Here is an 18,351-nt window from a genome sequence, read left to right as displayed (position 1 = left end):
ACTGCATAAAATTGTGGGATTTCTGACAGATTTCTTAATTTAAGAAAATCCAATAAGAAACAAGCACCAAATTTACTCCTGCATTTCACATTCTACATTTATTATTTCAAATGGTAGGGGTGGGGGGCAAGGGGGAATCTATCTAATTTTCAAAGGCAAATTAGATTTATTTGGGAAACAATACCATGGGATACAGTATATTGTTTGGCACTTGACATGTGTATGCGATTGACAAGATGGTGGAAGTCAAACTGGAGGGATGTTGATCTTCTTTTGTCTAGCAATTCCTATGTTCTAATGTTCTTATACACAACACATGGAAAGACACACTGGGGTGAACATTACCTTCTTAAACCAGTCAGCAGATCAGTCATACTCTTGACTCTTTTCAGCAGACTTTCCAGCTTGTGAGGCTCTTCTTTCAAGAACTTCACCGCTTCCACCTCCACCCGCAGCACTGCCCGCATCTTGTTCTGTAGAGGGGGGAACTCAGCTGGAAGACACAGACACGCTCGGGTGAGCATGGATCAGGCATCAGAACGCACTGTGGCTGCGCTCAATCCATGCACGGGTTTGGAGTGCAGCACACAAAACAAGAATCAATTCACAGATACAAGTGGATGCTACCTAGGCCGTGACACTTCAGGAGTAAACTCTTGGTTCTAATTTCTCAGATCTGTGTTATTTATTAAACTATTTCAATCACATTATGTTTCCTTTTCCTTTTCCTGGAATATCTCGATCGCAATCGGACATTAGCAATAGCAGGATGTCCCTGGTCATTTTACAAGTCTGTTTGCCAATTGGAAACATACCCATAGACCAGAAACTCCCTTGGAATGATCAAGGAGGATCTCATTGTTTGATGTGTGGAGTACATAAAGTAAAAGAGCTTTTATTTTTATACCGCTTTATCACATCCCAACGGCAATTTACTGTTAAGTGTGGTAAAGCCATCCGCAGACAAACAGAGCAGCCGTTTGTACTAGGCAACAAACCACAACAGTCACGGTCAATAAATCCGGGAGATTGTTGCCCAGGAAGCCAGGAAAAACTTCTTTCTCTTTTTGAACATGCAACAGATCTTTAGTGTCCACCCAGACAGGATATCAGACAACAACCGCACTGGAGTGGAAGTCTGGGCTATGACTTCAAGCCCCAAAGTGGCCCACATGCGGAGTTTGGGAACAGCGCTAGTATTTACGAGTGTGGCTCCTTCTCCACTTATTCCAACTAATAGGCCAATCCCACATTGCATCAGCGGAGCTGCTGATCATGGTGCTATTCTGTGTGTAAGGTGCTCGGTGGCCAGATTAGGCATGTGGAACCCATGCAATTGCCGTTGTGACTCAGTTACTTTAGTTACTTGTCTCACATGTTCCGGATCAGGCTTCGCTCAACTCCAAAACCCATTGTAATGACACCTCTGTCAACCTAACCTGCTGGGAGGGGGTGGGGGGGTTGGTGTTGGGCTGATGGACACCTCGCGCAGGCCAACCTGTGGCTGCTCTGGGTCCACACCTTGCCCTCCCTCCAGCGGCCTCGCACAGGGATAGTGGTCATGGAATCGAGCTTTGCATAGAGCCCCCCTCAAGGCAAACACTGGCCCTGAAGGTGCTGTAGAAATGCAAGTTGTTGTTGTTCTGATCCTTGGTCCCTATCCAGTGACCGCCCCCCCAAAGCTGGAATATATTAGCGAGTACAGAATCACAGACACCGCTCTCATTATGAAACAGTCATTCTCCTCCTGTACGCCAGCGGATGTGCCGTCAGCTCGAATGAACCCTATGTTTCTCGAAATTCAAAGCCGTGCATTGGGCAGTGCTCGAAACCGAGATGTTTAACGGAAGCGTTTTAACAATAACAATGCAGTGACATTGAGGTGTCTCAAAGCGCTTCGCAGAATACGTTGTAACGTTTATCGACTTTGTGTGTTCTGCGGGCAAAAACACGGCAGCCAATTGCGCGGGGCAGTGTTCCACGAAGAGTAGCGGATTGAGCGATCATTTTTTTTTGGAAGCCTTGCGATAGAACTCCTGTTTGTGAAGAGTATTGGAAGTGCGTTACCTTTGAGTCCCGCTAGCGATTCTCCCACATGGCGCAGGGCAACTGCACCTTCCTCTACATCCTTCAGAGTGACTTTTTGCTGGGCTGATGTGCAGTCCTTTTTCAGCTCTTCTATAGATATCTCCAGCCCACTATAAATCAGAAGAGAACGCAACACATTATAACAGAGCTCATTTTCTACCTGTTTCGGATCAACGCACGCATGCTGCACCTCCAACACTGGATCCTGTTCATTCTTTTATTTATTATTCAGCCACTCAGCTCCTCTGAAGGCCAGTCCTGTCTCATGCAGCAGACGTTAAGCTTCTTGAAGACAAATGTGTGTGTGTGTGTGGGGGGGGGGGGGGGGGGGAAGGTGGGCAACTCATTCCACACGCATTGCTTTGAGCTACATTGATACTATTCCCCTATCACCCTCCCCACCCCCCACCACCCCCACCCGGACAACCCAGTCTGTAAAGAAGGAACTGAGCTACAAGACCAGGAACACACAGGTTCAATCCCTGATCTAGGCTAGGTTAGCCGATCTTATCCAGGACAGTAATGTGAACACTACAACTGACCTCCTTGCCCTTGGAAAAGGCAGGGGGAAAATCAGCCAGTGTTTTAGCTAGTGTAGGTCTGCTGCGTGTTCTCCCGCCCCTCCACACCATCGCTGGCTGTGGCTTCAGCCACTATGCCTCTAATCTGCTGAACTCTTTGCCTCAATTGCTCATCCTAACATACCCTTTATCTGTCTTTGAATCCCATTTTAAGAGCATCACCGCATCTGTCATCCCAGTACCCTCTCCCTTGGCACTGTGCAGCACTCTGAGATGCTATCCTGCGTGAACGGTGCTATATAAGTGTAAGTTGTTGTTGGTGTTCTGATCCCTGGTCTCTATCCAGTGAACGTCCCCCCCTCCGCCCCCCCCCCCACCCCAAAAAAAGGCTGGAAAATGTTAGTGAGAACCAAATCAGTCAACACTCGCTCTCTGGGAAAAGGGATACGGAAATAACCAACAACAAAGTTAAGGTCACATTTTATCATTTTAGTAATAGATGTTTAGAGTTTCGGCAATGTCATCTACCAATTATACGCTCTAACTCTATAACATATTGAAATCTTTGACGGGGAAAAAAAGCATTCCCACACCTTCATTTAGCTACATATAAACAAGTTATTTCCAATTGGATAGTTATCATTGCATTCAGCTTATTTTTCCTACAACTAACACAAGAGGGCAGTACTCACTCAAAGTATAACAAATCTGAACTTCCAGTGTCAACCCAAATTTACTGTGAATATTTTGAAGGACAAAGCAATGGGTCAGACAGACAGAGTTGTTGTTTCCAAGTCAGGTTTAGTCAGTCTGACAACCTGCAACACTCCAATTAGATTGATACGGTAACATCATTTCTGGCAAGACCTGAAGGAAGTTTTGAATTCCCAAGAAACTATGCATCCCACGTTGGCCAGTCTTATTTTGTGATTTCTTATTTCTTATTTCTTATTTTGTGGTCTCATAGCTCAATTATCACAAAGATCTTACAAGACTTTAAGGACTAATACGAGTGAACTCTATTCACATAATTTAGTAGCTCAGCAGTCTTCTCAAGCTCAGTATTGTATTAGTTTCCTATTATTCATGTTCTTTCTTACTTTATATTTGCTGCCATAAATGCAGCTTCTGTTGTGAAGTTTGTTCCCCCTCTGTGCGCTCCATTGACTTTCAGTCAATTTTAACAAAGAACCATGCTGTGGATTTTTTGTTACAATTAAACAGCAATCATTGATTTCTCTTCAAACTGCCTCCCTCCAACTGATACACACACACACACATATATACATATGCTTGTAACACGGTTGTTCCTTAAATAAATCTGCCTCTGGCTTTCATGTCAGTCTTGAGCTTAATTAAAGTTTTCCTCAGTTAAGAACAGCTTCCAGCAGAATTACAATTTGTCTCATTTAGTATGACTGTGTTCATTCAGAAATATTCTGAGGAATTTTTGTGCAAGAGTACTTTGTCTCTCGTTGCTCTGAATTCACATTTCTTTTCTACTTCCATTTTATCACTGAAGGCATTCTGCAATTTTTTGACAGGTAACATTTTACTCAGCGCTGACTACTTAAAACAATATATCTCACATCTTGAAAGGAACTAAGTTCATTCAACAGTAAGCTTGGTGCTTTCAGTAGGAAAATGAAGGAATGAATTGACGGAATGATTTTCATTACATTATTTCATACTCATATGACTGCCAAAAGCATTGCTCGCATCACAACAGTTTCATTTGCCATAAGGTGCCCACATATGATTATAGTCACAAAGAGAGGCTTACGGGAGATTGCGTCATCAAAACATTTGCCATCAACATTTTAACAGCCAGTGCATGGGATGAATGTTATACGAATGCAAAAGATCAGAGAATGCAAACAGAAAAATTCTGAAAACCAAGTCAACAACAACAACACCACCACCAACAAAATTACATTTGTAAAGAGCCTTTCAGGTAGGGAGGATGTCCCAACGTGCTGTTAATGATCAAAACTGGTCAATAAAGAATGTTTGCTCGTATTGACAAATCAGGGAAATTGAACCAAATTCTCACAATTGCAGTTGCTCATCGGCCTCAGGCATGAGACATGTGTGAGACAAAGGTGTCCGGTAAGATACATATAGGAATAATAAAATAATTATTCTTGCATTTGATACAGCATCTTATCACCTTGTCGATACGTCTCAAAGCGCTTCACGGGATTTACTCTAAAATACAGTGATTGTGCATAATGTGGGCCAGAGGTTCTCAAACTACGGGTCGCACCTCCCTGGGGAGGTTCAGGTGTGTCGGGGGAGGTGCCACGGGCCACCAAAGCCACTGCCCCAATCACCAAACTCCGCAACAAAGCTTCACGCGACAACATTCCTCACCACAGCAATCCCGCGGCAATCAGAGTGCCAGGAGGGAGGGGAGGGTGGGACTGTTGAACGGATTGACCCTGAGGTCCAGCGAGGAAACAACTTGACTCTTTCTACTGACAAGCTGGGACTGATGGGATCTATAACGCCATCTATAACTGTTTGGTGCTATGATTTTCTAAAACGTTAGGGCGGTTTTATTTTAGCTGCTGTGATTTGTACTTCTTTTTCGAACAGAAGCCATGAGATGTGCTTTATGAAATAAAGTGAGTAATTTTGACACCGATACTCTTATTATAAATAGACTGATCAAAGCCCTTTCACTTTATTGCTCGTAATCTTGCAAAATCTAGGATTTTCAGTTCTTTGGTCTTGCCGTAGTAAACTACGGGGAGGTGCAATTGTTTTCTTCTTAGTTTAGGGAGGCTCACTATGTCAAAGTTTGAGAACCCCTGTTGTAGGCAAACGCAGCAACTAATTTGCGCACAGCAATGTCCTCAAAATTGGCATGAAGTGAATGCCCACTGATAGTTTAAAATGCAGTGTTCACAAATTTGTTGTGATTATTGAAACCTGCCAATAACACGATGGGCACCATGCAGGGATTTGTGACCTCTGATCTCCTTCTGGACACGTTAGGGCAGAGTTTCCTCAGATCGGTGTGATGCACATTGAGTTACCGACGGGATTCAATATTCTGGAATCCTCTGCAATTCCTGTTGCTTTTTGGACCTCACTCTCTGCTTGTAAAAAGAGCATAATGTTCAAAAACTGATGCTGTTTGCTTTCAGTTTGTATAGGTAATGTGATGCTTTTTGTACTCTCACATTGTTGTTGTTGCTTTAAAGTCATCACAGTCTCGGAAATTCAAGCAACACCAAGCTTTTCAAGCCATGAACTGTACAGTCTGGTAACATACGTACAAACAGACTATATAAACATAGTCACTAAGACATTGGGCATCTTGTAATACATCATTATGTCTCCAGCAGTTCTGTATCTGGAATACTCAGCAGTAGCTTAATTGTGTAGCTATATTTACAGTCTGTACAGTGTGTTGGGAAATCTTTGTGAATGAATCAGTCAGGCAGATTTCGATTAAAAAACACAATACATCAATGAGCTCTGGCTGCATCAGCCCCAAATTACCGAGGTAACATATAAAGTGTCAAGTATTAAGACATTTGAAAAAAGATTGGGCCATGTTTCTTAATGGAATAACCATTTGCTGCCGTGTTAAAAATATTCGAGCAAATTTCACAGTTTTTAAAAGTCATTCCACTGGAGCTTATTGATCAGATTTACAATTGTTGGAACAGGCACCAGTGAGAGTTTGTAGCTACACATACATGGATTATTTGTTGAGTTATCAGACTCTGCCACTATCAAGCGCTCCATGATGCTACCCCGTGTGAAGAGTGCTGTATAAATGCAAGTTGTTGTTGTTGTTATTTACGTGTGTAGCTGAGTCTGGGTGAAAACATGCTTCATCTTATGCTCGTCACCCACCTCATCACCTTGACTCTGTTGTTTAATTCGTCAAACAAGTTTTGTTGAAGCAAAAAGCATCAATGTATTTAAGAGGAAACATGATACAACAACAACAACAACTTGGATTTATATAGCACCCTCCACGCCGGACGGCGTCTCAGAGCGCTTCACAGTAACGGATCCCGGGGCCGAGCCAGGGGGAGGGGGAGGAAAGTGACCAAAGGCGCGGTCGAAAACAAAGGTCTTCAGCAGAGACCTGAAAATAGGAAGAGAGGGAGCGAGGCGAAGGGAGTGAGGAAGGCAGTTCCAGAGCCTTGGGGCAAAGTGGCTGAAAGCACGGCCGCTGAGGGTGGAGTGAAGGACTTGGGGGACAAGGAGAAGGCCAGACCAGGAGGAACGAAGGCAACAGGTACTGTTTTGAGGAGAGAGGTCAGAGAGGTAGGGGGGTGCAGAGGAGTGGAGGGATTTGAAGACAAGGGTGAGGATGTTGAAGTCGATCCTCTCTGGGACAGGCAGCCAGTGCAGTCTGGCAGGGACTGGGGTGATCGGGGAGCGGGTGAGAATGCGGGCGGCAGAGTTTTGAATAATCTGGATATTATGGATGGTAGTGGAGGGGAGACCGGTGAGGAGGGAGTTAGAATAGTCCAGCCAAGGGGTGACAAAAGCACAGACCAGGGTTTCAGTGGCTTTTAGGGAGAGGTATTGGCAGAGACTGGCGATGCATCGGAGGTGGAAAAAAGCGGTGCTGGTGAGGGACTAGATGTGGGGGAGGAAGGATAATTGTGGGTCGAACCTGATGTACACATGAGAGACGTTTGCATTTATATAGTGTCCTTCATGCAGAAAAACGGCTTGGAGTTTGTAATGGGTGAGGATGCAGGCAGCAGTTTTGGGGGAGAAGAGAACTGAGGGGCATAGGAGAGGGAATAGGAGGAGGTGAAGGTTCATGTGGACTATAAACACTGGCACCGAATTGGGCTGAATGGTCCGTTTCTGTACCATATCATTCTTTGTAATTCTATGTAAACCCTCCTGTGCATGTTATACCGCTTATCAAATAGTTCCACTGCACGTACTATCAGAATTTAATAGGACTTATCATAGCAACAATATCATTAAGCTGCTCAAGTATACCAGCGTTCAGAAGCATGGTGTCAGCCTGGCTGAAGTGGCAGCCCTCTAAGTCAGAAAATTGTGGGTTCAAGTCGCATGTCAACACTTCAAACTCATATAGTCTAAATTGACACTCCAATGTATGTTAGGAGGTGTGCTGTATTGTTGGACGTGCCGTCCTGTGGATGAAAGGTAAAAAAACAAGATCCTATTGCCAATTCAGATGGACATTAAAGATCCCATGACACTACTCAAAAAGAGAAGGGAGTTTCTCAGAGTGTGCTGGCCAACAAACCATCAGATAAAATTCATCACTGACTTCATGGCTAGTCGTGGACATTTTCTAATAATAATAATCCTTACATTACGTAATCCTTACGTCTTCAAGACGTCTCAAAGCATTTCACAGAATATACTGTAAAGTGAATTGACTGTATGTATATTTTTGTGCACTAATTGGCTGCCAGGTCACTTACAAATACAGCCAACACACTTCACAGTAAAATCCTGTGAAACGTTTTGAAGCATCTCGATGAATTGATAAGACGCTACTTCAAATACAAGGATTGTTATTATTAAGTATTAGTGGCACCACTAGCACAGGAAATAATGCAGTAAGAAGTGCTCGTCTGCGGTTGGCATTGAGGAATTTTGTTGGGGAAGAGTTGAGGAAGCTTCTCTCTGCAGAGCTTGCTGTGTTTGATGCTGATAATGGTACTTAGAAGTGGAAACACTCAACTCCCCAGTGCAATCAGTACTTATCATAGAAGAAAATAATAAAGTAATTACAAGTGCAAATAAACGACAGGAAAGAATACTGTAAACTATTAACTTGTTAAACAGCAATTTACCAGATCGTATTCTGTACAATCAACAGTCACACTCAATAACCAGCACAATTCCTTCAGCTTCTCCAGCTTCTGGCTGCTAGCCATACCTTATATATGTGTGTGTTTGTAAGCGCTAAAGCATCAATGTTTTCAATACAACATGCGCAAACCAAATTGCTGAAGAAAGTGTGTCAAAATGTTGACCATGCGATGGAGTCCTGTAGCTCAGTGGTTAGAGCACTCGCTTTGCAAGTGAGAGACCTGAGTTCAATTCCAGGCAGGTCAGGGCGAAACCTTTGGCAAGTTTCCTTACTCCACACAGAGCCTAATAATAATCCCTCCAAAACCAAAAACAATAATAAATTGGTCATTTTCAATCTACGACTGTTTGTGGGACATTGCTGTGCACAATTGGCTTCCGCGTTCGCCCGCAAATATACAGTCAATTCACTTTACAGTGTGTTCTGTGAAGCGCTTTGGGACGTCCTCCCGACGTGAAAAGCACTATATCAAATGCAAGGATTATTATTATTATTATTTTGTTGATCACTGCAGCTGGATTTACATGCTTTACAATGAGTCGTAATTCATGGAATAATCAACTGGATCCTTGTTCCCGATTGCTAGCCAGTGACCCTTGCTGCAAAGTGCTCGTGTGTAGAAATTGAGTGAGGACAGGGTGGGGCTGGCTGTAATGCCCACGGTTGAATAGTCTGCCAACAACCACTGCTTAGACTCACAAATAAAGGGCAACTTGAACTGACTTTGCTTATGGAAATGGACCTGAACATCGAGACATCGGGAACGATGGGGAATGAGCACTGCAGGGTTATTGTAGTCAGTAATCAAACTCCTGGTGACATTTGTAACCAGTTCATTGAGTAGGAGTTGAAATATTATATTTATTTGATTATTAATAGGTTTCAGCCGCAAAATGCAGTCAACGCAATTTACAGTGTGTCCTATGAAACGCTTTGAGACGTCTTGACGATGTGATAGACGCTATAACCAAAATGCAAAAAATAGGAAATTTAGAAGAACTTCAGAATTGTTTTCCTTGTTGCTTCCAGTCCCCATTTGTTGGTTGTGTTCTGTCAAAATATTCCTCAATGGTACAATATCATCACATCATCTGTTTAGGGCATTTTCATTTCTTTGATAACAGGTTGATAAAACATAGACTGTTTCAAAGAGCACAAATATCCACAGATGGGCCAAATGACTGTAAGTTTCTATGGTCAGATGTGTGCACTCAAGAGGAAAAAGTTCAGCTTGCCCAAAAATAATTTCACAGAGATGGATGTCAAACCTAAGTGGGATGGTGGGGGGAGGATGGAGATCAGGGGACAGATGGAATTGAAGATAGGCACAGTCAAAGAGAACAATTAGGAGGGTTTTAAGAGCTTGAGGGAGGATCTAAGGTGGAGGGATTTAGGAAAAGAGTTCCAGAGAGTAAGGGGGCAAGGTGCAGAAGGCTTGCCCATCAAATGGTGGGATAGAGGGGCATTCGACATGGAGCAGAGCGAGTTGGCAGAGCAGAGTAGATGGATATATTTGAAGTATCGTAAGTGAGAGAGGCAAACGTGTGACTGCTATAAGTAATGCTACCTGTGGCCAGAAATGGTATCCCTGCTAGTAACACCTCAGTTATCTACTGGACACAGCCATGTAGCTCAGAGTTCAAACAGCGCAACCCCGGTACAATCTGCTGTTTTCCGCAGTGTGATTGCCCACAACATTTCCTGCATTGATGCACATTTGCAGGCAGAGAGTGGATTGGGTTCATGTGTGGATAGCAAGCAATTTTAGCACTGGAGGTAACATGATGACTTCCATTAAGGTGCTTTTCCTGGCCAATCTAAATGCTGGGCTGCCATTAACCCTCCTGGTCACAGGCACCCACTCCAATACAGCCGAGAAATAGGCTTTTACAGTATTGATCTGCCCCAAATTCAGTTCAGCCCTACTGACCTAGCAGCTCGCATCACTCAGCCAACACCGGCCTGCTTCCTGTCCCCCACCCTATCCCTCCCAACTTTCAGCTATTCTGCCCCCACTCTCCAGAACTCCCTCCAACTCGTTCCCTCCTCTTAGTCGAAGCTTGTCTCAAAATGTACCTCTATATCCGCATTTTCAGTAATTTTTCAGTCCGGCTCCGGACGTAAATGCGTGGTGCAGCGCGAGCGGGAAATGGGCTTCACTCACCCCGAGATCTCGCTGTCGAGATTCTTCATGTCTCTCTCTTCTCTGTCTGTATGTGTGTGTCTGTGTGTGTGTATCTGTATCTCTCTCTTTCTCTCTGCGTTTATGTGAAGTGTGTCCGTGTCTCTCTGCCTGTCTATGAGTGCGTGTGTGTCTCTCTGGGTCTCTGTGTCTCTCTGTCTGTCTATGAGTGCGTGTGTGTCTCTCAAGCGTCTCTGTGTCTCTCTGTCTGTCTGTGAGTGTGTGTGTGTCTCTCTGGGTCTGTATGTGATGAGCCCTGAGAGGCAGGAGATGGTGACCTCCTGTAGCCCCGCAGTCAGGACACTGGCGAGCTTGGCGGGCCTGCTTAGGGCCTGCCCTGGTGTCGCCCCCACCCCAGTTTTTGTTGAAGAATCCATTAATAATTTTCTTTGCAACAATCTAATATGTATTATTTCTTTGTGTTAGTTTTTAATCAATAAAGTGAAGAAATGTAGGTTGGCAGTAAATATGTACCTCAATAGCACCACTCTGCAATTTTTTATATTAACCCCTGCAACCTCCCCCCACGGTCCTGCTTAATTTCTCCGCAATTTGTGGCAAATATTTCCGCAATTTTCTATTGGCCTTGGTAATAACTAACTGACTGGGACATATGTGCATGGACCACCAGGAAAGTGGAAAGCGAACTAAATGGACCTTAGTCTTTTTTCGTCTAGCATTTCTTATTTTGTGTTCTTATGACTGGAGTATACAGAACTGAGACCTAAAATTCCACCAAGTCTTAGTTATTTTGTCTAAAAATTCAAAAGTCCTTAATTTCTGTGTTGATTTAGAGGTTGATTTTCCGCAGTTCAAAAACAGCTTCCAAATAAAGATTAAAAGCAAGAAATTTGCACGATTTTAAATGTTTAAGACGGAGGTCTTAAAGCTTAAACAATTTGGGGCTTCAAATTCAGTTCTCACCAGTCACAGGCAATACATTACTCTAAATTTATATTATTAAGTTTATATATTAGAAGTGATCTATGACTTAGTGTAAAGCGACCTTTAGTGGAATCTTACTAAGTAATTAAAACTTCCAAATGTTCATAGTATTTAGCTTTTTTAACCAATCTGTGCTCATCTTGTAGATGGAAAGGAAGCACAAATCATCAAACGTTTGATATTAAATCAGCAGTTTTCAATAAATCAAGCAGTTCTCTACAAATTATAGATTATCTTCAAACATCTTGTCAATAAAGTGGCTTTTTGAGTTTAAATTCACCTCTGCTGACACTGCAGTGAAGTTGCAATTGTCACAGTCTTGTTGAGGGACAGCAGAATGATTTTGCCATTTTCCATTTCCTTCCTGTGTTATCAATTTTCCCGCTTCCTTTCTTGAAAGCACAACTCTGTGGGAACCATTGGTGCTTTTCCCAAATAGGTGCTCTCCTTGTGTGAGCCTGTGCAGTGACTATCAGCACATCATTGATTGATAACCATAACAAATCAATGCCAATTCCACCCTCACTCAATGTTCACACATAGGCACACACCATGTACTATCAGAAATGGGAAAGCTGGATTTTTTTTTTGCCCTTCCCTCGCCAAAGGACACTGAGGCAAATTGTTTTGCACCAAGCACCAGCCAGGCTGAGATAGCTAACCAAGCTCTGACCAGGGATCAAATCCAACATTTTTCTTTGCAGCACAGATTGGGTGGGCAGAGAGCCAGAAGGAAAAGCAGCTTGAGTTCCATAACTACAGCGTCTTTTCTTTTTTACTCTCTCTCTCTCTCTCTCTCTCTCACACACACACACACACACACTGTTTTAAAGAAGCCAAATAAAATTCAAAGTAAACAACTACAAGAGGAAACTGGGGAACCTGAAAAGATGCAGGGTAAATAAAGCAAAAACCATAAAGTAGGAGGAAGCTGATGCAAAATTAAACCTTGATCGTATTAATAATTAGCGACGTTAATGATATTGGTCTAATACTTTTTTTTAAACAAAACGATAATTATCATAGATTCTTAGTCCCTGTGGGTTTTGACATCAGCTGACGTACCAGAGTTGCTGTATTATTTTCTCCTCTTCAGTGAGGTATTTCTGTCTCTCCTCCTCCACCAGCATGCGCTGTCGCTGCAGCGGATCTTCCATTCTCTTCAATGCTTCACTAACTCTGCTATTGATTTCAGATTCTGCTTTCTTCAACATCCCTTTGAGCATCTCTTGGTTCTGCAGCTGTCAGTGGAAAATAATTCAGGTTCAATTTTCTCTGTATCACTATAACATCCCTGACAACCGAATGCTTTACAGGCCCCAGAAACCACTTCAAATGAATACCCCCCACAGCCTAGTCTTATTTTAACTGTTAGCTTTATTCCGTGGAGCTGGGATTATATAAAGTCAGGCGACTGACAGAACGACAGTTGTCACAATCATCATGTCTGCACCAGTAATTAAGACACAAATTTACACCACTAAAATATGGTAAATTGCAGTATTAATTTTGTTTGATCTAGTCATGATGAAATTCAATGTTCTTGCCAAACTGAAGGTTTAGGTTTTAGATTTCGGAAAGTACTGCATTGCTCCAATCTTCTGTGATTAAGGTCTCAATGGTCACATAACACCCAGTCTAATATATCAAAGTGCAGCTAATTCTGTGCTTCGCTGTATACAGAGTAAAATTGATAACTATCCCTTTATTATCCTGTATTACCAACCACATTTCGGATACAAGAAGGAAAATGTTACACAGATTTATTTTAAAATATCCATAAGAGTACACATTAGTTCAAGAGATGGATCTAGAAAGAGAGAAGGTTTGAGGCATACAGTCAGATGTTAAGTTAGCAGAGGATGACGCCTAGCACAAGTCGTTGGGTTTGCCAAGCCTTCTGCCCTTTCTATGCATATCCTAAAAATTCTTATGTAAAAATAAGCAAAATAATGGGGAAATACGATCAACAACAACTTGCATTCATATAGGGCCCTTCGTTCGGGTTGCACTGTTTAACAGTGGCAGTGCTTAAAGCTGAGCTGGAGAGAGAGGAAGGTCTTCAGATGCAATTTGAAGATGGGAAAAGGTTTATTTGTAAAAAACCTGCTGTCTGAGTTCACAGGGAACAAGTACTGGATAATACTGAGTGTTTCTACACCAACATTGTTCTGCTCTGACAGAGGGGAAAAGGTTAGGTTTGTGCACAGTGCTGTGCATGACACTATTTGCTAAAGGCAACCCAATTTTACAATTATCAAATCGCAGCAGGGATATCTTTTGACAGATTTCACCAGCCTCAGATCAACGTTTCTGACGAATATTCGACAGCAAATGCACATGTAGATATTGTAGGTCATAAAAATGGCAGAGGGGCAAAGATAGCTTGATTAAAAAAAGACTTCACACATCTGAGAATGGAAACAACTTGCACTTTTGCAGAACCTTTATAGAATGAATGTTTTGAAGCACTTAACCTAATAGGAATAGGAGAAGGCCATTCAATGCATTAAACCTCTTCCATCATGTATATGAAGCATTAAGCAATGATAATAATGACAGGATAGGGCAACAACAACTTGCATTCATATTGCAGGGAGGGTAGGGGTAGGAGTGTGACCAAAGGCATGGTCAAAGAGGAGGGTCTTGAGACGGATCTTGAAGGTGGTGAGGGAGGGGGCGAGATGGAGGGACCGTGGGATGAAGTTCCAGAAGGTGGGGGCAGAGAGACTGAAGGCACGCACGCCAATGGAGGGGCGGGCAAGGCGGGGATGTGAAGCAGGCTGGACCCCACTGAGCGGAGGAGGGGACAGATTGGTAGGGGTTTAGGAGGTCATCAAGTTAAATGAAGTAACAAGTGATTCCAACACTGCCCCGACGGTCTAGTGTGCTCCGTCTTTTGGATGAGATATTAAATTGAGGTTCCGTCTGCCTGTCCAGATGGACGTTAAAAGATTCCATGACATTATTTGAAAAAATAAGAGAGTTTCTCCCAATGGCCTGATCACAAACCCACAAATAAAAATTGGTTATTCACTTCCTGGCTGTTTATGGGATATTGCTGTACACAAGTTAGCTGCTGCGTTCGTTTACAAAATACACAGTCACTACACTTTACAGTGTATCCTGTAAAGCACTTAGAGATGTCCTCCCAATGTGAAATGTTTTATGTCAAATGCAAGGATTATTATTACCTCATTTCTCCTGAGGCAGTAGATGGGATACTGCAAATTCAACAGCACTCCTGAGTTAGGGAAGGGAAGAATAAAAACACAACCAAGGATCTCTGCTGGAAGATGCTTGCATGTGAATGAGGATGTGATTGATATTGGCTATGATACTTCCTTCATTTAAACTGACACTCACTTACAAGGTTCACACGTGGGGTGCCCAACTCCAATGGAAGCAATTGTACCCTGGTATAATAAAATGTGAGTATATATCTTTGAGTAAATATTGTTAGTCGAATGGCAGATCATTTTTCTGGGGGTAATAATCCCTTAAAAAAGATAACAATAATAATAATTTGATCACTCAATCCACGACTGTTTGTGGGACACTGTTATGCACAATTGGCTGCCGATTTTCGCCCACAAAATATACAGTTAATTCACTTTCCCTGTCCTCTGGTACTGTTCCCACCCCTTTAAAAAACACTGTCATCACTCCTATCCTTAAAAATGCCCTCCCTTGGACCCTTCTCTGCTCCCTAACTACCACCCCATCTCCAACCTCCCTTTCCTCTCCAAGGTACTGGAATGAGTTGTTGCTTCTCAGCTTCGCTCCTCCCCCTCCCGCCACTCCCTTCTTGAACCCCTCCAATTGGGTTTCCATGCCATCCACAGCACAGACACCGCCTTGGTCGAAGTAACAAAATGACATTCTGTCCATCAGTGACCAGGGCTCCCTCCTTCTCCTCATCCTCCTTGACCTCTCTGCTGCTTTAAACGCCATCGACCACTCTATCCTCAACCACCGCCTCTCCTTTCACCTCAATATCCACGACGCTGTCCTTGATTGGTTCAGATCGTACCTCTCACACCACCTGCACTTCATCTCCTCAAACGGCTTCTCCTCTAGCCCCCGGACCGTCTCGTGTGGTGTTCCTCAGGGCTCTGTCCTTGGTTCCCTCCTCTTCAATATCTATATGCTCCCTCTTAGTGATATCATCCGCAGACATGGGGTCAACTTCCACATGTATGTGGATGACACCCAACTCTACCTCTCTGCCTCCACCCTTGACTCCAGGACCACTGCTGTCCTGACAGAATGTCTGACAGACATCAAGTCCTGGATGAGAGCTAACTTTATTCAGTTGAACATCAACAAGACTGAGGGTCTCCTGATTGGCTCCCGTCAGCGCCTCCTCACCTCAGACGCTGACAGCATCACCATCCATGGTTGCACACTCCACCTTGCTAAGCCAGTCCAGAACCTTGGGGTCTTGTTTGACCCTCAACTATCCTTTCTATCCCACATCTGCACCATGACCAACTCTGCCTTCCCCCACCTCCGCAACGTCGCCTGGCTCCAACACTGTCTCACACTGCAGGCTGCCAAAACCCTCATTACATCGAGGCTCAACTACACAAAATCACTGCTTGTCGGCCTCCCCAACTCTTCCCTCCACAGGCTGCAGATCATCCAGAACTCTGCAGCCCGTGTCCTCTCCCGCACAAGGCTCCACGACCCTATCACCCCCATCCTTGCCCAACTCCACTGGCTTCCCATCAAACAGAGGATACAATTCAAGATCCTAGTCCTCACCTTCAAAGCCCTCCCTGGCCTTATTCCCCCCTACCTCTGCGACCTCCTAACCCCCTACCACCCAGTTCGCTCCCTCCGCTCAGTGGGCTCCAGCCTGCTTCACATCCCTGGTCTTGCTCGCCCCACTATTGGCGGGCAGGCCTTCCACCAGTCTGCACCCACCCTCTGGAACTCCATCCCGCAATCCCTCCGTCTTGCCCCCTCCCTCGGCACCTTCAAGACCCACCTCAAGACCCTCCTCTTCGACTGTGCTTTCGATCTCCCTGCTTCACTCCCTGTCCTCCCCCCTCCCCCACCCCGACCCTCAGTTCTGGTCCGTAACTCTGTCTCTCCAGCACCCTGGGATGTCCACCCGACATGAAAGGCACTATACAAATGTAATTTTGTTGTTGTTGTTTACAGTAAATTCTGTGGCGTGCCTTGAGATGTCTCAAAGACGTGATGAAGTGCTATATCAAATGCAAGGATTATTATTATCAAAAGGGATGAAAATGAATGTTTTTAAAAAAATAATAATCATGAAATGAGGTCTCAGATTTAAATATGTGTCTATACTGATATATGGTGATCTTAGAACAGTTGCATAATATCGCTGTTGCACTTAACCTTTCTTCACTGCGAAACCTTTGAAGATACATCAATAGTACAGATTATTCATCCTGCATAATAAAATGTCTTTGCTTCAGGCAGGGTCTATATGCCACTGAAGTGCATGTTGTGAATATAGATGTGAACGGAAAGAGCAACAAAATGTGAGGTCAGTTATTACATGGTCAAATCACCAAGGTCTTGAAATGGCACACTAGTTTTATGTCTCCACTTCGGGGCTTCATGACCAATGCACAACGTCTGTGCAGATGTATGGTCCATGTCTCCCTCATTAAACATGTTCACGATCTGCCTGCACTTCTGCCTGCCTTTTGATCAATTTGGGTGGGTATTCTGGAAAGACAAGTTAAATGTGATCTTGTGAATTCAGAAGCCTGTTTACAGCAAATGTTAAAACAAACTGGCTTCCCAGTTAGAACTGAATTTAAGATATTTTTCACAATTCTGCACAATCTTAAATATTATTTAACTTACAGGCTAAGACTAGGCTAAAACTTCATTGCTTAGCCTAGCCTTTACTGAACGCAAATTGGCTGTATTGTTTGTCTCCAAAATATAGTCAAAACACTTTACAGTATATGCTATGAAGCACACTGAGACATCCTCCAGATATGAAAGGCACAATATCAAATGGAAGGATTATTATTTTCTTCCATGTAAAGCTTGGATATATGTGTTATATATTATTATTATTATATGTGTAGAATGCGTTTTTTAGATTCATCATTTATCTTGATATCTTGTGAATTACCAGCTTTTTCAGACATTAACAACCCCATTCACTTTCTCTGTGATTCTGGAATAACATAGTGAACCATTTGAAAGCAATAACTTGTATTTTACAGTGCCTTGTAGCACTGTAAGGTCTCAAAACTCTTTACAGTAATTGCTGTTAGGCGTAATAAATGTTTCTGGAGGCAAACATGGCAGTCATTTCGTGCTCAGCAAACAGCCATGAGGTGAATGACAATTCATTACAATTCAACTAGAGGCTTTTTGGTCAGGTCACTGGGAGGAACTCTCTTCTCTTTTCAAATAGTGTCAAGGGATCTTTGACATCAACCTGAAGAACAGCAGGTTGGACCTCAGTTTAACATTTTAAGATGAAGGTCTGTACTTCTGACACACCAACATTTCATTAGTTTGTCAATATTTCTACTTGCTTATTTTCAAACATCTCAAAACGACAAAAAGATAATTCAGTTTTGCAGCAGGTAAACTACATGTATGCCTTCACGCAGCAAACTCCTGCTGATCTTTCAGATTTGCCCAATACTCAAGATAATCTCTGCTTGTTTGAACATAATCATTCATATTTGGTGCATGGAGCATCCTCTCTCCTCATCAGTATTTATGGCTGTTTGCAGGACATTGCTGTTCGCAAATTGGCTGCCTCAATGCAG

General features: G+C 43.2%; 1 protein-coding gene across 8 annotated transcripts in view; it reads right to left on the bottom strand.

The window, feature by feature from the left end:
- si:ch211-207d6.2 (sickle tail protein) overlaps positions 1-18,351 on the bottom strand; it is a 376,663-nt gene that overhangs the window by 21,995 nt on the left and 336,317 nt on the right. For all 8 annotated transcript variants that reach the window (XM_042332375.1, XM_042332378.1, XM_042332376.1 and 5 more), the window contains 3 exons: positions 12,638-12,813; positions 2,068-2,198; positions 346-493 (listed from right to left, as the gene is read on the bottom strand). In XM_042332375.1, coding sequence (XP_042188309.1) covers positions 346-493; positions 2,068-2,198; positions 12,638-12,813 — 455 coding nt within the window. The remainder of the gene's footprint in view (positions 1-345; positions 494-2,067; positions 2,199-12,637; positions 12,814-18,351) is intronic.

The sequence above is a fragment of the Callorhinchus milii genome, unplaced genomic scaffold (assembly GCF_018977255.1).
Source record: "Callorhinchus milii isolate IMCB2004 unplaced genomic scaffold, IMCB_Cmil_1.0 Scaffold2, whole genome shotgun sequence".
Taxonomy (NCBI): domain Eukaryota; kingdom Metazoa; phylum Chordata; class Chondrichthyes; order Chimaeriformes; family Callorhinchidae; genus Callorhinchus; species Callorhinchus milii.
This window is presented reverse-complemented; position numbering and strand designations above follow the sequence as displayed.